Raw genomic sequence first — 20,730 nt, forward strand, 5'->3', positions numbered from 1 at the left:
CTTCTAGAAGGATAATTAATACTAGGTACCTAATTAGCTCAATGCTTTAAATAAGTGAACTAACATGCATGCATCAAATATGTAGCTCTAGATGGAAAAATATTTGCTAAAGCAGGAGCTATATATATGATTTTGACACTCCTACTTTCATTTTTATTTAAATGAAGACGTTCAGAAGCCTGGAGAAATAATGAATGAAAAAAAAAAGAGTAATAATGGTCTCCCATACATTCTTAATAATAAAAAAAGCTTTGTATCATTGTTCTTTAGTATCCAGGCCAGGTACCTAATCTTTGCACTGAGCAGTCTAAACGACCACATTTTTTGTTCTAAATCCAGTGCTAGGGATCAAGGAACTATGTCATACAAACTTACTACTAACTAAGTAATTTAAGACCTGCAAAATTCATAAAACGTTAATCTTCACTCCAGGAAAGATAACTTTAACAGCTAATGAAAAGGGCTTTTTCGTTGTTTTTTTTGTTTGTTTGTTTGTTTGTTTTCTAGCAAATTAGTACTGGTTGAAAATACCGTCAGTTCTTAGAAGGGCTGCTCATTTGCTTCACAGATGGCAAAGACCAACTTGCAGAAAAGGTATCTTGCCAGTTTACATTAATATCAAACTAAATATGTTCAGTGAGAATGACAGAATACAAATCTTAATACCCAGAGTTTGCATGCTTCCCTCTGCCTGTGCCAAGCAAAATTAAAAAGAATGATACAGAAGTTTTGAACATTGTAGCCTAGTAAATATAATACAGCCATTAGTAGCAAAAGGCCACGGCAGCTGTGCTGACCTGACAGCGCAGTGCATCAGGACTKGCCAGGGCTTGCTTGGCCTGAGATTGTTTTGACTAGTTTTAATGACTTTGTAGCGGTCAAGTGACTATTGCCTGACCTGGCTGAGCTTGGGGAGTGTTAGGCTCTGAGAATATGGGGTACATTAAAGGTCTGACAACGCTAGGTAGTGACTGCATAACGAGCAGTAGGCATTTATATTTACAGAGGCTGGGGGAGGCTATCGCACAACTTTCAGACTTTTGTTCAGACCAAGTGAGAAGGAAGCTGGCTGTGTTAAGAAAACAGACCAAAAGAAACACAACAGACCGCAAGAGTGAGGAGGAAGAAGCCCGCACCTCGAACATCTCCCTCCTCATTCAGAAGCCCCCAGGATGCTCGACTCCTTACCCCCCTCCCCGAGGGACACTGAAAAGGAGAGCATAAGACCAGAGAAAAGGTGTGGATTTAGGATGGTTGTTCTTAAACAGCAATTTTGAGTGTATTATTATTGAGGTTTCCCTGCAGTAGAAATTTGGACGATGAGACTGTTAAAACATCCTTCAGACTAACAATAAATTGTTAGCTCCATATACGTTGTGTTCCCTTTTGCCCACATTAACTTTCTGTGTAACGACATGACATGATGTAAGGAGTGCATTACTTTCCAACTAACTTGAAATCTGAAGTTCTACATATCAAAAGTAAATTACGTTTCCATGTACCTGCCAGCCCCTGCTCTCCCTGCCCCTTCTGCGGCTTCCCCCCGGCCCCGGCCCCATCTCAGCGCAGCCCGGGGCTGTCGGTCGCTGCCCCGCGACGCCGCAGCGATGCCGGCTCCAGCCCCGCCACGGCCCTGCGGCCCCGGCCCGGCCCCACCAGCAGCCCCCAGCCCCAAGGAGCCCCCAGCGCTGCCCGCGCCCGTCCCGGGAGCAGCAGTCCGTGCGGTGCCCTGGCAATGCTTGGCTCTTAGTGTGAAAAATGCAATGTTTCCAAACAAAGCAAAACACTGCATTTAACAACAGGTGAACAATTCTCTTATTCCTCATTCAGAATATGTAAATGAAGTTCATCTTTAAACAGAATAAATGTTACTTATAAAGCAATACAACATTGAACTATTTATAAACCAAATTCTACCATATTATATTTTTCTTTTCATTTAAAATGTCAGGATCCACTAAAAAACTAACAATTTTTTTTAGAATACTCCTTAAGAAAGGTCAAGTCCTAAGTGAGATGAAAACAATCCTCTAGGAAGAAAGAAGGTTCCTTCAGTATAAAAACTGATTCAAACTCCACTTACACTTTAAAAAGAAAGCTATTTCTGAAAAATACTAAGTGCTGTCAGCATCAAGCAGGCAGTGAGTGAGCTTTTGAGCTATGAAGTGGACATCCRCTGCAAAACAGAAGAGCTCTGCTGCACGAAAGGCTTCTGCGTGAGATTTTGCACCGCACTACAGTCCTAGGAATGAAAGGGTTAGCTTTGAATAGCCAAAGCAGTTACTCTTATCCAAGCTAGCTAGTTCATTTAGTTCAAGTATCTTTCCTCAGCAACGTATTAGGTTGTACAGACACATGCTCACAAAGAGGTGTATTCTGTAGTAGAAAGGTATATTGGCATGTCCAAAGTTACAGAAATTCAGTTTTCCTAAGTGGCACATGATTTTGGATACTTCTTAAAATGTGTAGCTGATAGAACTTAAAGAGGTCCAATTTTGAGAACACTGGTTGCACAGCACATCCGACAGTTTCATTATCTTTTTTATTCTCCCCAAAGATGGAAATTCAGTATTTTTCAAAGAATTTGACAATTTTCTATAGTCAAGCACCACACATGATGTTCTGGCTTCCTGTCTTGTGGGAGCCTGCTTTTAGCAGCTTCCTTTTCTCTCTAGAGAAGAGCTAACTAGACTAGAAGGCACATTCACAGCATTAGATGATGGAGACTTCCAAAGAGGTAGTGGCAAGCAGAAGCAGAATTCAGGTTTCAGACAACAAATGAAAAAAAAAAAAGAAAAGACAGAAATGAGGATTAGTATTAGTCTATGTTACTTGGATAAAAAAATAAAAAACAGCCCCCAGAATCAGGAGACTAAACTGTGGAAATGAGTGGAAACTCTCTACCTCCTACATTGATGTTAATATGGGATATTGTCACATATTGTAGGATGGTTTCCATGTAACAGGTGGACACCTGTTAGACATCTCCACAACAAGTTTTACACCCTCTCCTGTACAAACGAACTCACACAGTGTTATACTGGAAATGATTTATTTAAACTTATCTTGACAGAAACTAATTTGTAATGAACATGTCTTTCCCGAGCAGTAGGGTGCTTGGCTAGGTTGTTTTGTTTTTTGGGGAGGCAAACACTCAATCACAAATCTTTCTCTTGTCAGAAATGTAACTATGAAAGACATCAGAAACCTTCAAATGGGTCTTGAAAAATACTGAAATGCTCAATATTTAAATTGAAGTCCTATTTGATGCTCACAGGATACTATGTTCTCTGCTTCCCTCCTTATGTTCTGGTTATTTCTACTTAGATTTTGACTGCGTTATGCATGGTCAACAGTTTTGCCATCATTGCTAGTTATTTTAATAAAAATAAACACCACTGTAATCATCTTTACATAGGTAACAGCTTCTGTCAGGTTCCACACAGTTCCCAAAGTAATTCTTTCATGTGCAGGAAATAGTTACAGGGTATTAGTGAGTGAGAATTTTCAGCAAATATTAAGTGAATTCATTCTCTCGGGAAATAAACACACCACATTAATCCTAATGCAAGATCAGCACAAAGAGAAACATTTGCCACTGTAAAAAGACCTCACCGTGCCCATGGGATACTTAACTGTCAATCAGACCCTCAAAAGAGACATTGTGTTAGCCTCTCTGAGAGGTAAAAGGGTGAATTCCTTCCAGGTTGGTTAATAGTAACCAAGTTGGTTAATTATATTGGTTAATAAATTCCCATTGGGGTCAATGGGAAGCTGAATGATTCTTAGCTTAACTTTGCTGTCAGTGTCAAAACAGTGCATTCAAAAGGCTTCAGAAACAACTAAAAGTCAACTTATCTCTTAACAGAAATGTCTGGCTCTGCTTCTGAGCTTTTATTCTAAAAAAAAAAAGCTGCAAGAAAACTTACACATAGGTGAAGGGGGTGGGGAAGTACTGAAAATACTATTTTTTCATATAATATCTAAAATAATAATAATAAAACAATAGCTTTGTTGTTTTCTTTGAATTTAAGAATATACACACGGGACACTGGGTCAGACCAAAGACCTATCTAAACCTACTATCCTATTTCAAAGTTTGGCCAAAAGTGTTTATCTAAGCAAAAATGTAAGGGCTAAGCAAGCACATAAGAGATGTTTCCCTCGCCTCCAACAATTTGCAGGGCAAATTGCAGGGCAAAATTGCAGGGCTCTAAGCCAGGAACGGTTTGTGTGTGCAATAACCCTCAGTGGACTTCTCTTCCATTAAGCTGCCTAGCTTTCCTTGGAACCCATGTATATTTTAGAAGCCACAGCATTCCATTGAAAGGAGTTCCATGGCTTGACTCCGGATGTGAAGAAATATCTCCTTTTGTTTGTTTTAAACYTGTCTTCTACTAATCTCAATTGTCCATAGTTCTTAAAGAACGAAACAAATAGTCAGCACTGTCCCTGCCATTCATGACTATCCAATCTGCAACCTCTCTCTCCTCTTCCCCCAGCCCCACCACTCATTTTTCAGGCTGCGGAGTCCAAAATTAGTCAGTCACTTGTCAAACAGAAACTAATCCATGCCTTTCATCACCTTTGCTGCCCTTCTCTGAACTTCCTCTTAACTACTTCCCCTCTTAACTACCCCAAAACATTCGAGCTTTCTCAGAAAGTATCACTGGAACTGAAAATGTGTAAGACAATGTGATTTGGGCTAATTTCATTTTAGGAAAAGGTAAAACTAAATGTTAATACTTGATATAGAAAATTCAGCCAAAACAGATACTTGCTGGCATCTCTAAAACCAAGCAAGCCAATAAAAACAAGAAACTTCACTCCTAACAGATGCTACAGACGAACCTTACTATTCAGACTGCTGCTCTAGTGTTGGCAGCGTTCAAACAGCCTTTGAAATCAAGACGGTATGACCAATGCGGTTCTCAGAGGAATATAACCAACTTTTTGTTCAAATCTGAATGGTACTGGAGTTTGACATGATAAAGATCTAAAGCAGTTACATATCAGAGAATCTAAAGGTCACTAGTTAGAGACTTTACAGATTAACAAATTGAGTATAATGTTCATTAGTACGCGAGGTACTAATGAATGTAGCCTCAGCTACATTTAAGTGAAAACGCTTTACTAAACAGAGCTATGTTTTGGCATGTGCGTTTACTTCATTTCCAGGTGCCTCTGAATGGGAAAAATAGTCAAATTCTTTGAGCTTTCAGGTACTGCTAGTGATACAGTATACAAATAAATTACCCTATATTTCTATGCATAAAAAGATCCATTGACTAGAACCAAGGAGGAGGAAGTGCAGCAGGAAACTGAAAAGGTAGTTCAGAAAATTCTTACATTTCTTGCGTGGAAYAGAATTCATTACAAGCTTGACTTTTAATAAAATAGACTTAAGACTGCAAAGCCTTATTTAGTAAGGAGTTTGGGGGATATTTTGCACAAGGTAGTTTTACTTTTGAAATTAGATAATCTTAGAATTAGTTCTGAAGAGTAAAGTCAAATGTCACCACTCATTAAATACTAAGAAATAAATTGTGATAGAACATATTACATGGATAACATTCAYCTTTATATTGCAGAACAGAATTTTGGATCTCCTTTTTCTATTGGTAAAAGAGTAACTTTGTAATCTTTAGGCTYGAGACCACTCAGCATATTACTCATGTTCATCCATTTGATGCRATTAGAGTTCTCACAAATAATAAAGAAGGGAGAAACATTTAGAAGATCAAAGCAACTATATTTATATACTTTATGCCTTAACACAAGTTATCCAGTTTGTATGATTAATTCTAAAACTAAGCAACTACCCTACCTTCATCCTCAAGGTTTGGAAAAACAAGACTTCCATCAAAAATGCAACCACACTTAAACAACTAAACAAACAACTCTGACTTTTGGCCAAAGAGAACAGATACAGAGACACAGAGAAGAGACAAATCATGTAATGGGGGGGAGGGAGGAGCTGAGGAGGAAGTACATCCCTACACACCCCTCGCAAGGGTGTGAGGCAAGACACACAAAAAATCCCTTATTCAATAATTTCATTATCCACTTCTATCCATCTGGCTTTTTTTTTTTTGCCTAATCAAAACTACCTCTCTCATTGTATGAGTGTCCCCTAACATGACAAAAAAAAMCTCCAAAATGACCCCTTAGAATTAAAAAGGTAGAGAATGTTAGGCAGAAAAAAATAAGAGAACTAGAAATGGGGGTAAATCATCCAACAGAAATAATCCTGTCCAATATATCTGCTGTCACTGACAGTAACATTTAAAATCTGTTTTCCAAAGTTAGACTACTTCAGGTTTGTTTCCTTCAACTGCCCAGGAAACTTCACAATGTGCAAAACTACTCTGAAGCTAACTCGAGTGGCTTATCACTTCTGATCTTGGTGACACAATTTTCTCCACAGAAAAAATATGTTACTTAATGAAAAAGCCTCAACATATTATGGGAGCGTTTGAATTTCAGCATTTTCAAAGGGAAAATTTTATCTCAATATCACAACATATTCTGATTGCATAAAAGTGTTTTATCACAGTTTTTTTACCTCAGTTGCTTGTTACCCTCCTGACATGAAAAATCATCAGTTCTCCTACAATGTATTACACTATTTGGAGGTCATGAAGCACACAGATATACAGGTTAATGTATTAATGTTTTGTTCTCATCAAAAGAAAGTATTCTGAAGGTTCTAGTTTCTATTATTTTATCCTTGTCTTGTTTTTCATCATGGCTTCTTCATTCAGGATTTTTGTCTCAATTTAAGTGGAAAAAGAAAGATTCCTAAAATAGCATTACGATTTTTTTTTCAATTTATCAGTATACCTGTAGCTGAAATATTAAACAGGATTATGTATCAAAATATATTCATTTAAAAAGCCGATTTTCTATTAAGCAAAATAATTATTTAATTTTAAATGCAAGATATTTTGATGCATGCTCCTTTTTAATGGATCAGATATATGCAGATTACTACACATAACACACTACACTGTTTCACAAACTATATTTAATAATTCTTTCACTTAATAAAGAACTAACAGTAGTTAATTCATAGACTGGAATTCTGTCCTCTGCTAACAAAAAACAAATAGATTAAAGTACTTAAGGAGAAAACAGCTTTGTAACAGGATTTTTARGAGCACTTCTTTATTGTATAAATTCTAATAGAACTGAAACATTTTAAAAATTTGGCCTGCTATTTTTCAACTTTTCAAAATGTGAATATTGCATTTTATACTACTTTTTCCTAATCTTTTGTGTTTGAAATGTTTTCATTTCTGTTTTTAAATTCCTGAATGCCAAACAAGCTGACCTAAATAAGGAAAATACTTTATTTCCCACTACTAGCTAAACAGAGATCAAGAATAATTCAGTACATTTTTTCTCCTCTACAGTGCTTGGAATTACTTAAAATCAGTAGTACATAAAACATCATCATTGGTTCTTTTGTAAATAGTGAAAATAAGTGTGTAAAATATTAAATTAAATAGAAACATATTAAAATGTTTGAATGGACCTAAAACATTAGAGACTTTTCTTTATGTTAAGTATGAAATTAAGATGAAGCACCTATTAAATGATAAAAAAATAAGGAAAACTCTTTACTGTGTCAATTAACATATATTCTAGAAGTAAATTACAGTCCATCAATTTAAACATTAGCACAGACTACCACGCTTTCAAAATTAACTTCAATTACGTTGATATTTTAAAGAGCAACATATTTTTGGAGCAGAAAAATTGAATTAAAAATTTAGAAATTGATCTTTCTGGATCTGTGTACAGTTAACTATCAAAAGGATACAACCTTCAACTAATTAACCTTCAAAAGTGATATTATTAAAACCTGTAATTAGGAGAATTAAAAATACAGGTATTTCGAAATAGGGTCAACAAAATGTGGCAGTTTTTCTCATTTCCATTTTGACTACATCAAAACCAATGTCATTCTGTGCACTTTCATTCTGTGGATGTATAGGCATGAATAAAAGACCTATCAGGAGTGCAAAGGTGGAAAATCCTCTGTTCAGAAAGTATAGCTCAGCGTAAGATGAAGCAGAGCTAACACACCCATGAATATGAAAATCTGCTAAATGCATTTACATGTGTGACAACGTATGTAATTTAAGCTCAAGTTATTGCGATGCCTGGAGGCAAGAAGTGACCTGCTGAAAAGCTCTGGTAATTTCCCTTGGTGCTATGAGGACAGTGTTCTTCCCTTCATCCACTGCAAAAACAGCTAGCTGTTTGGGCTGTGTTTTGACAACAGGAATCACTTCAGGGTCTGAACAGAGTAACAAATTTACAATTCTGAGAACTAAAAATCTGTCATAAATCTCCCTCCAAAATTACAGATGCAATCAGCAACTTTATCTTAATCAACTTAATCAACAAATCTACACTGCCCTAAGCAGAGGCAGGCACAGCCCTTACCTGGGTAGCAAGCGTCGACAGCTGTGACGCAGGTGATGCAGCACCTTCACTTCTCTCAGGGAATCTCAAGATCCCCCTGAGTGTGTTGGTGTTAAAAAGTCATTCTAGCGAGTGAGTAGTCACTTTAGTTGAGATTCAATCTGAGATTAAGACACCTACATCTGTGTGTCTATAGTTGTACTAAGTGTCTAAACTCCCATTATAATCAATGGCAACCTAGTCAGTGTGGTCAGGATAATGGAGTTTTTCAACTCATCTTAAAGTACACCCCTAGGACAGGATACAAGCTGCCTGACTGCTGCTAATTGTCACCTTTGGTCCTTTTCCCTGTCTTGCAGTTCCTGTCCCAGAAGAGTATGGCCTCCTGCAAATTCTCTCAGATTTGCCAACAGCCCGCAGACACCCCCTTTCCCGCAGAGCACCTCCGCCAGCTCGGCCAGCTGAATCGCTCCTCAGCCTGCCGCGCCAGGATTAGCTAGTTACGGGAAGGATTCAGTTGCCCACACGTATTTTCATCTAGTGCAGTTCTGAATCTCTGTAACACCTTGCTTCACCTCCAACTGCCAGAAGAGCCTCTGCCAGGAATATCTTGGATACCCTAGGTCATCTGTCAGTGCACATATATGCATGGGCAGCTGAACGGAGCCCGACGGCTCCATTGACCATAACGGGTGTTTACACACCTGGCAAACCTGTAAGACAGAGACGTCTACATTTTGGTGACTTAACCTGCAGCCTAAGACTTTGTCACCACTGCTGAGTCTTCCAGCACAAGTACTGTACACTGGTAGTTGAAAAAGTAATATCAGACATTTTGAGATAAGTAACTAATGACAAATTTTGTTTAAATTGTTAGATGTTCTTAAACAAGTGACAGAGACGGTTTTCCCCTTCTTGTACCTCTACCCATGGTGCTCTGAGGCAGTCTAGCACTACTTACTTTTGAGTAAGAAGTTCTTTAACTGACTGCCAAACATTTCAAATTCTCTCTCAAACAATAAATAAATAATAAAGTCTGACTCCCATAAATCATTTCTGAATGAAGGTATATTTTATTCATACAAAATGACAGAAAGAAAAAAGAAAAGAACAATGGAGAACCAAACAACAAATAAAGTGAAAGAGGAAAACTATTTGATCTCAGTTTTCGCCGTACTGCATCACACATCAGAAGCGCTGGCTCTCACGTCACTTCAGCTCCACACAGTTGGCTGCCAGGTATTAAGCAGAGTAACCATTTGCATGTTTATCACACATGAGCATGACAACTAAATTTTATCCTGTCCTGAAAAGCTCGTGGATGTATTTCATCTTTTCACCGGCATTTTCCTATAAGCAAAGATTCTTAACAGAAGGCAGAGGAGACTGTACACTCAGCTGACACATTTGGTACTATTTTATTCATAGCTTAAGCACTATTTTCTACATGGCTTAAACAGTGTAACAACTGAATTACAATACGCAGGGTAAAGGAAAGGGGGAGGCAAGCAAAAGTAGATGAGAAATGGATTTCACAAGGTAAACAGATAGCAAGCACTGGGCTACTAGTGAAACTTTCTAGAGCCTTTAAAGTGGATGCTGGATCTCAAAAGATAGCTAAGATTCTTAAAGTAATATTTAGCTATCAGAAAACAGGGAATTCTTATCCGAAAGCCCCTTCAGAGTCCAAGTATGCTTGACATAACTAAAGAATATCGAGGTGTGTGTATCCCAGCACTCTGCCTCGAAGACTGGAAGTCGTGAAGCTGACAATGCTTTCTGTCCGCTCAGCTAATGCTACAGATTGACGCATAAGTGATGAGGTGTAAAGAGCAGCCAGCAGAATGCAGCAAGCCCAGGGAAATTTTACAGCAATAGCGAACAGATGGAGTAAAAAAGCACAACTGATTTTTAGAATGAGCACAACCGGCAGAAATCATTGTAGCAGCAGCTTCGGGAAGATCAAAGAGACTTTGGCACTACTACAATCAGCAATTTCTTAATTCCAAAGGAATTAGGACAGAAAGCAATAAAGACACAAAACATCAAGACAAAGCACTCTCAATGAATAAAAATAAGTGCTAAAACACAGGTGATCAGAGCAGCAAGAATAAGCATTTCTTCATTGTAACAGCACAAACTAGGTAGGGTGGAGGGAGGGAAATTGTTTTGATTCTCTTCTAATTGAATATATGCCTTTGATTAATCATTTAACACCAACTTTTGAATATTGTATAATTCAATATCTTTTATAAAACAAAATGCCTAGTAAAAGAAATTAATGCACATAACCTGCAAGACACTGTGCTTACGTGAAGCTGAAAGTTTCCCATAATTCCATGTACCTCAGTGAATTTCATTTGTTTTGTATAAACCAATTTTAAAACTTTCACAGGCGTTTGCAAGACTGAGGCTTTAAATGGTAAATTAGGCAAAGTATGATGAGTAAAAAAATTAAAAGGTTGTTCAGGAAAGATTATGTAATTTCCCTTTTTTTGTGCATGCAGCTTGATTTAAAGATTTTGCATTGCATCGTTATTATTCCTTTTTTCACATGAGTAACTTGGCCATACTAGCATGAGATACTACACTGGAGCTAAGCCATGTGAGGTTACCTTGTGAAAAAAGATCTTCAAGAAACAATTTTCAGATATCTAAGAGAGCAGAAGGAAATAAGATTAGTCTATTCCATATCCTGCCTAGCAGTGGATGCAGAGCTTCACTCATTCTTTTGGTTTAAATAAAAGAATGGACAAAGTTTTGCAGCTATGACCGTGTTAAAAAGTGCAGTTGTGCAAACGAGCACAGCAAGGCAAGGGAACAAGGAGGCCAAAGGAGCGCGGAGGGGCTGGGCGCTTCGTGGCATCAGGCAACGACGCAGTGTCCCGAAGCTCAGAATTTGCAACCCGGCTCTTCAGAAAGAGGCAACAACGGAAGGAAGAAAGTTAAAGTAGGTGAAGTAGTGAGAAATCACTATTCTAGGTACAGTGGTGCGACATAGGAAAGATTAAGGGAGTGTCAAGGTGGGAAGACAGGAAGACGTTATAGTAATATACAGGTTAATTAAGCAGGGGAAAGAGTGGGTTTTTACAACGCAGTTATTACAGCATTATAAGAAGAATGCAGTGATGACACAGGATATTGAAAGGACTAACAGATACTCTCTCAAAAGTGATGCAGAAATAAACTCCTGAAAAGAAAAACTGCCACATCTATCTGTATTCCGTGGGTCTCCAGAATATTTGTTTTGATCTCTATATAATTATCTGCTTTTCTGACAACCATGTCAGCACACAAATGAAATTAAAATTCTATTATGCTTCAAATAAACTGAAAATGGGATTTACACAGGTTTAAAGTTGCTACTGACTAAAAAATAAGGCTTTCACTTCTTAAAAAAATGAAATATTTTCTGTAGTATCTATTTCTATTTGTTTTCTAAACCTATGAGGTTTTTAAGATAAAGTTTACTTTATTTCATCACACCCTCTCCTTTAGCTTACCACTGACCCAAAAATCACTTCTCCCTCTTACCTGACATTATATTTTTCCAGTTTCTAATATCAAGGTTAACTTGTAACAATCATATCTGCTTGAATAAGCACATTCAATGTTTTTACATGTTGAAATTATTTATTGTCTTTATACATCAATTTTCTCAAACAGTTGTAAAAGATTTTCTTCAAGTATGGCGGAGTACTGCAGCATTTCAGAACTTAGTACACAGTGTACTTTAATATGCTTTTGATGGTATACCATTAAAAATTAAATGAGCAAAAGAAAATAATAAAATGAACTTCAGAACTTGTAAAGAAAATGCCATAATGTAATTGCTATAAAGCCAGGTGCATGATTTAGTTAGTAAAGAGAAACAGGAGATAACACTACACATTCAAATCTCTCACACATACTAACTAAAATGTTTAATATGTGACTTGCAAAAACCAGAATTTGAAACTAAATAAAAGTCTATTCTCTTTCATTACCTAGTGCCTGACACTTCCAGCAAGAACGTGTGTGTGTCATCTGAGCTGTAGTTTGTTTTCCTTTTGTGTATAGTTCAAAAATGAACTTAACAACTCATATTACTTCCCATAAACCACCAAAATAATTATGCTGTCATTCCTCAGTCGCTGCATAGGATGATCTAACAGACAAGTTCCTACTTCATATTTTTTTACAGTACCATAAGGTAGCCAGTTTTCAATAAAGAGCTTAGTTTATGATATGGTTTATATACTTTGGTATGAAGGATGCTATACAAAAATGAGTCATTGCCTTTTGTAAAACAGTTACAGAAGCCCTACAGCTACAGCAGAATGGCTCCTTTTACCTAAATTCACCCAGAAAACACATTCCAGGACATCCATGACCTCAGGAAGTCTGATATATGGATATACGTACTTGCTGAAATACTGATCAAATTCTGCTCTGTTCTTGTATGGAATATCTCATCTGAGGTAATTACAGAGAGTTGTGAAAAGTTTACTGTTGTAAAAGATCACAGTTACATAATAAAAATTGGCCCTAATCTTTTGCCAGTTGTAATTTTTAACACATTAATTGATTAATTTTAACATATTGAGGGCCAGATCCTGCAAACATTTATGTACAGTAGCCCTATGCTTTCTTCCTTTTAGAGAAATGTAAAAGAAATACCTAAACTAAATCACATTGGTAGGTATACTGTGAAAAAATTATTTCGGCAGAAAAATGGAAAATTGCAACCACAGAAAGGGTTACTGTTCCCTGAAGACCCACTGATACACTGTAGATAATGAAAAGTATTATTTACTGTAATGCTTGTGAAAAAGCAGACAGTATTACCAAACACTAATGAAGCTCAATTTTCATTAGCACTTCATCATTTTAATGATCTTGTTACAAATGGTGAGATTCCCAAGTTAATGCTTCAGATGCTTTCACTCTTATGCAAAATTATGCTTGTTCATAAAAACAGTGGAGAAGAATCTTAACAAGGTTAATTAAACCCTTAATAAGCCAACACATTCAGAAATAGGTAGCAAGAGATAATAGTGATAAAACTACCCTAGTAAACAGAAACTTACCCACTGTTTTACAAACATGACTTATACAACCATAGAGGCAAATAAATATTTTAATTATAAAAACATTCTTTCTGCATCTGTTACACATTATCCTTCAGAATATTAGGACCCTTTAAAAAGCTAAGTAGTTGCACAGCGTACACTGGAAGTAGGTATCTGCTGTAATTTAATTCAACTATATATATATACACTATATAATATACTACCTATACTCTAATATACTGTACTTTGCCATAACTGTTCCCACAGCTGAATTTATCATTTATAAAAGTATGAACTACCTCTTCATAAGGACTTTTTTCTTGGTGTAAAATGGCCCTTCCTGTTCCTCTACAACTTAAATCCTTTTTTTTTTCTTAGCAAAAATACCGCAACAAAAAATTATTCTTTAAATGTACCTTGGTAGTGAGCACTAAATCCACGGTATCGGTGATTGCTGTCTGTTACAAAATGTAGTCTGAGCCAGTTTTTGTTGCTGATAACTGGAGGAGGTATATTCATTCCAGAGAGCCTGAATTAAGACAAACAAATAAAAATTATTGATAAAAGACATAAAATTGATCAGGGCTGAAGATCAGTAGATTATTAGAAAGATTTGATAAAGGTCCTGTATGGATTTTTTTTTTAAACACACATTCATTGACATGCTCTATGCATAATTCAAAAAGACCGTGAACGGGCCTGTTTATGCATCCATGAATAGCACACTATGACAAGTGTGAACAGACGGTCTTGTCCACCCCGCATGACCAAGTGGTCAGATACAAATCACTGCTGGTCCAGAAACCACACAGCCACATTATTTGTCAGGCATGGCAATGTCATGATGCAGCTACACGACATCCAGGCTAAAAGACTCTGTGTCTGTGCAGCTCAGAGCACAGGCTAGGCAGAGCACTGCTCTGTCCCCCAGCAGAAGGATCACACCCTGTGGTTCTTACGTTCGAGACGTGGAACCGGAGAGCTTAAGTTATGCAGAACATCTAAAACAATAAAATAGTCACCTATTTTTCAAGAGTAACTGTCTTCCTAAACCCAAGGGACAACAGAAGAAAGACATCTTCCACCACTTTAATAACTAATGAATATTAAAGGTATACCTTATTAAAGGTATATGAAGAGTATTGGGTTTTGAGGGGGGTTTTATGTCAGGACATTGCTCCAATTATAGCAGTCTTTTTTTCTAGACTTGTTCATTAGAAGATTGAGGGTTTTTTTTAATTAGACGAGATGTTATAGTTAGAAAAAATGTGAATAACCTTTTGATAAACAGTGCTTCTATCAAGTCAATTATCCAAGAAAATATTTCTCACTAACAACAGAAGGAGCAGACACATCTTCAAGATGTAAGCATACCTATCTAGGTCCTTCTATTTATTTCTAAACAGAGTTCTTCCTGTAGTTAGAATAAAATACTAGCCAACAAGTATACCATTGTATATTCAGACATGGATTCCTCTTTTATTTTGAAAAAGAAAAAACCTATAATGAAACAGATCATAAAACTATTCAGACATTCCACAAGTGAGTCAATGAACAGATTCAGTTTTAATAATTCCTTGGTTTTACAAAAGACATTTCACCTAGCTTTAGAAGTGGCTTTGCAAAGTACAATATATCAATATTGTTATCTCCATTTCATAAAAATAGAAACTAATGAACGGAAAGGGAAAGCAGCGTGCCCCAAATCATCTAGCAGGCCAGCAACTAAAAGAAAACTGAAAGAGAAGACTGCAAGCTCAGAGCTCCAGCTTTTAAAACTAAAGTCAAATCAATCTTCCCTAGTAAATAACTGCAGTTAGTCTTTCGGAAGGCACAGTTCCTCCCCCCYCCCCCCCCCCCCATTAAATTAGGAACTTCTGCTTTGAGTTCTTCTACAAAAGGCATTTTTTTCCTGTTTCAAGCAAAAACAAGAAACTCACAATTCCAAATATGTTCATGGTAGTTAGATGAATATGGTAATAATTTTAACAAATACAAGTGACAAACTCAAGACTAAGAGAGAAAACCTAAATCAAAATACCATCACCTAAATAAAATATTTTGACTGTATTCCACTTAAAGATTTGTCAGCATAATTTCTTTAAACAATTCAGTTTCTTTAAACAACGTTTTTCAAAGGAAACTTACTGCATTATTTTTTGTCCTTTCTCTAGCACCAATAATAGAGGAGTGCATCAACCAGAAAGGAAAGTGGCCTCTAAATCCTTGTTCTTTGCATTGCTAATATATCAGTGTATGCCCTTTCCAAAACACACTTCCCAGGAGTTATTTTATGGCTTAATGTTTGTTTCATGGTGTGGAATTATTTTGTGATAGTACTAGGCAACAGCACAGCTAGATAAAATACTGTAATGCAAATTAATAATAAATACAAGAAAGTAATGGCAAGTGCCTGAAGTGCAGAATTTTCTTCTCTGATTCTTTGTCCTCATGCAGGACCTGGATCTAAACCTGAGCTCAGTCCTTGCTTGGAGGTAACTAGCACTAGCTGGTCAGCTCAGGCGGTGAAAATGAATGCTTTTCAGATGCAAATTCCTAGATTCAATTTCTGCCTATGTTAGCCTACCCGGGGGAACTGCATGCTTCATCTGGAGGGAGTCCCTCCTCCACCATACGATCATAGTATTTTAATCTAAAGCATACTTCTCTTGGAAATGCAATAGCCCCTTACTTACTAAATGTCCTCCTAGATCCCTCAAAGGGGAACTTTTCCTGTTTACTTCCATGACTTGACGTAAAACCAGGAGTAATCTTCTGAACAAATCTCCCCTTCCCCAAATTCTAGAAGACTTGGGCTGGGATGAGGGTGGAGGGGGTGGGAACTGTGGTTAAGACCCAAGAGAGCAAACATGCAAGTATCAATAAATTGTTTCTATGGAACAATCTTGTCTTGTATAAAACTAATATACTAGAGCTTTAATTCTTTCCCTTAGTAGCCTACATTATTAAAAATAATATGCTGAATAATATGTGTGATAGCTTTAAAAAACACAACCAAGAAAATTCATGTTATCTAGTCTCTGAATTTCAACAATTTCCACTTAAAAATATAGTCAGAGATTTCAGTTTGACTTGGAGACTATATTCTTAACCACAAGTCATGGATCCTCACCCATGAACAGAAGCAGCAAAACTGGGCTAGATTTGAGCTTGTTCTTGGGAACAGTTCCCTTTAACTTCTTTAATGCACCCACACAGTATGATGGTAGGCATATGTTAAATTAGTTGAAGTCAGCCATCATGGCTGTCAAAGCTGGAAACGTTAAGTAGAAACGGGACATGGAAGGACATATCACCATATAGCAGCATCCAGTGCAAGACCTTGTTTCCTCCCATATTATACAGCTCTCACTACATATTGCACTGAGTACTTGGGCAGTAGGAAGGCATGCTAAAAAACCTACACTGTACCAGTGCAAAGGGAAGGTCAAAAAAGAGGTGGGCCTGAGTTTACAAAGTTACAGGAACAGGCAATTTGAAGCCACTATTATTCGTAATAAAACAAGCACTTTAAAAGTGGGGTTTTTTAGAGAAGAAAAAATTAAAATATGCCTTAAATAAATGGCTAATAAGCTTACGTAGGTTTTATTGGTTTGTGAGGAAGACTTTTGAAACAGTAACAGTTTAGAGGTAGTGTTCTTTACATATTTTCTGAACTAAGCTATTGGAAAATGGAGTAAGTTTAAGATGGTTTCCCATATTTCTGAAATTGTTTCAGTGCCCTCTTTCCCTCAGATACCAACATAAATGACAAAATACTTGACTAGCAACACGGGCTATCAAAACTCCTCCAAATTCTTGCTTTATAATGCTTTTATGCATATGCAAACCCACTAGCTGATCTTATTCTTTCCAGCTGTGGAACACACACAGTCTAACTTTCCTTAGCTTAAGAAATCTCCCCCAAATCCTAGATCCAAGGAATTTGGATAGGGTTTTGTTTTGTTTTGTTTTTTAATTTAGTGCTATGAGATTGCAGAAGGATATGCACCCGCCTCATTGTGACAACATCTGACAATCTTGAGTATATTTACCCCGAGAGCAGATATGGAAGTACTTGCTCCTCTTTTGTGGTACTCCCTCCTCCCAACCCCACAGAACCTCCCATCATTTCTGCACGCGGCTGTGAATACCCCGCTCCAAAGAATTATGGTGTCTGACCCAGCTGGAAGGCAAGATCGACACATTCTGTGCAAGTCCTCCCGTGGGCGCAAGCCAGTAGGACTGTTCCTAGCACTAACTGTACAAAACATGAACAGAAACCCCAGTTAAGGTGCTCCTGGTTTTTTTTAGATTGCCAATTTAGAAGTTACAGCACTCACCCAGGACACTGAACATGCCAGGTCAATCCTTATTTCACACAAAGGGATGGGAACCCACAAATGTAATCTAACTTCATCATCCTCCACACAGGAAGGCACGTGTACAGGCAGGCAGTTTCTATACGCATATACGTGTATTCACGTTGGTGGAATTTATAGCACTCATATTGCTACTGTACCATGCTGCAGGAAGGACTGAATAATTCATCAAGTCAGAAAGAAGATGAAAAAGTACTGTAGTATCAAATAATGCTAATATTAAATTAGTATTTGTGAGATAAAATTTTGTCAATCAGTAAGCTCTATGGAAAGATTTTCATTCTGGTGAAACCTTTAATTAAAGGCAAAGAAGCTGCCTGACAAGCCCCTGGCTGTTATAGCAGCTGGTTAGCCTGGTGCTACTTTGCTCCATCCTGCCAGGCTAGCAACTGGGCCTCTAACTGCCTGGTTATTCAGCTGTTTGGCTCAGTGAGCCTGTTTCTCCAACCCCCTGGAATTTCATTGAGTTATAAGCAATACTGATATCCAGAATTTCATGAAAAAAAATAAAAGAAGAAAAAAAGAAAAAAGGAAAACACATCACAAAACACATCAAATCCCTTTTCTGGTTAGCTTTACTCTATGTTCCATTGCTGTTGATGCTAGCTATTGATTGAATTTGCACATTGCTCTGCACTGCAGAAGCTGTTACAATTGTACTATGCCATGTATTCATGGCAGGCACCTTCTGATTAGAAAACATGAAAATTTTCCGCATTTTCATTGTGAATTTGGCCATGAAACACACTTCCTAACAGCCATAAAGTGACTTCAGTTGTTACAAATCTCTTATTACAAAGGTAAGAAGCATACTATAGATTGATGCTTGGTTTTTGGAAAGCACAGGTTTAATTAGTTTTACTTTTCTGTACAGTTATTTCTCTGTATAATACTACTACCTAATGATGCAAGACAAAATAGCACTTTTATTTAAATCCTCACCCCTGTAACTAACTGTTAAGCAATACAGAAGTAACAACTGTTTGCTACTTACATATCTGAGAATAAACCTATTACTGGAAGAGGTCTCACTGAACACATGAAACAAAAATAAGATTATATGTCCCATTTCCAGAGTAGTATATATTCTGTCTGTAACAAAATTTGTCTCTTAATATTCACAAAAAACATGCGAAAATTAAATTAAAGGTTAAAGTGCAAGTCATGAGAAAACTACACCCTAGCCATTTAAATATGCTCCTGGAAAAAAAAGTTTATTTTTAAAATAGCTAGTATCTAGTTAATTCTGTCTATCAAGTTAATTATTCATTAACACATTTATCCCTGACAGCTATGGGTTATATTTAAGATCATTCTAATTAAGCACATGCTGATATCGGCTGAGTTCTAACTAAATTCACACTTCCAAAAATCTGATTTTTATAATTCATGATTTCTATGGGATTGTTCCAGAAAGTAGGTTTGCAAGCTGACAGAATTTGTAATGGCAACTGGCAGAAAATGATTGCTTATTCTGCTCATATAACTACCCCTTTTCTCATATCAATTTATCTTCTCAGCAAATTATAAAGCTGTCCACCATTAACACAATGCATTGGCAGTCTACTCTACTTCTGTGCCAGCCATTGCTCCAAGCATAGCTAATGTGCATCCACTAGAATATTTTCCTAAATTTCCAAGGAAAATAGAACATCTATCCACAAAGTAAAATGCAGCTGTCTCATCTTTTTTTATACTTTGAAAGACACAGCTCCCCTCCCAAACTGTACAGAATTTAAGGCAACAGACAATAGGCTTCCCCTCTGCAGCTGTCTTCCACAAACTCCCAGGAGCTGTTCATGGAGAATCTCAAGATCATCGCTTCTGAATCAGTGAGTTGAAGTACTCCACCATTACGTGTAGTCAACAACATTTAATTAGATAGTCTGTTATTTAATTTAAAACATATTTGAAAAAAAAAGTGCTTACTGATATGATACACCTTTGTTTCATTTGTTTCTAACCAAGAATGGTAGTAAAAGTACAAAACGATGCATGTAGAGATGAGTTGGGGAAGTTCCCATCTTGGCAGCTTCTTTGCTTTGAGATTGTAGATAAATCACTGGATACAGGAGAAATAAGGTGTTAAAATTTTTTGAGAAACCAAATCTTATTCTTCTTGGAAATCACTACAACATCGTGCCTCCACTCCCTTCTTTTCTGTCCTATTTAGGAGGTAATTTTCAAAAAACACTGCATTATGCTAAATCAGTTAGAGTGAAGTCAATTAGTACTTTATTCTCACTCAAAAACCTAATGCGTAATTGCCATCTCATGTTGCAAAGTGGGATTGAGGGCAAGTTTGTTTGTTTGTTTTTTAATAGCATAGTGCATATCTTACATTTCTTCTCAAGACATACCATAAAATGCCATCTCCTACTTTAATACTTGAAACGCACACTGATAGCTAGCTATATTTTTAACTATACAACACACAGGTAGTTCAAAAAACCCTGCCTTGTCGAATTATGTGCATGTATAAAACTTTGATTAGCAAACATCTTCTACAACTGTAGTTCTTAACAACAAAATGAAACCAGAAAGAACTATTCCTTTCTTTAAAACCAGAGGACAAAGAACTGAGGGCTAGAAGACACAGTGTGTAAAACAAAAACATTTGATTTAGTAAAATTTTGCACATTATTTCTAATTCTTACAGACATGCTGGCCAAACTATTTAAAATCTGTTTCACATTGCTGTTTTCTTTTTCATACATTGCTTATTTGCTATGATTGTCATATTTGTTAAGAAGTGGCTCATAAGCTTATTCTGGATTAGTCAGAAAAAATACAGTGTACCTTATACAAATATAAGAAGTAATTTAGACATGATAGGGACATGGCGAGAGACAAAAGAGCGGCCA

The 20,730-nt window shown here is 36.9% G+C and overlaps 1 protein-coding gene across 1 annotated transcript in view; it reads right to left on the reverse strand.

Annotated features, from left to right (window-relative positions):
• LOC112974075 (CUB and sushi domain-containing protein 3) overlaps positions 1–20,730 on the reverse strand; it is a gene marked incomplete at its 3' end in the record, with an annotated part of 516,764 nt that overhangs the window by 421,698 nt on the left and 74,336 nt on the right. The window contains exon 4 of the mRNA XM_026082659.1: positions 13,901–14,013. Within this exon, the coding sequence (XP_025938444.1) occupies positions 13,901–14,013 (113 nt within the window). The remainder of the gene's footprint in view (positions 1–13,900; positions 14,014–20,730) is intronic.

This window comes from Apteryx rowi, unplaced genomic scaffold, assembly GCF_003343035.1.
Source record: "Apteryx rowi isolate R43461 unplaced genomic scaffold, aptRow1 scaffold_589, whole genome shotgun sequence".
In the NCBI taxonomy this organism is placed as follows: Eukaryota; Metazoa; Chordata; class Aves; order Apterygiformes; family Apterygidae; genus Apteryx; species Apteryx rowi.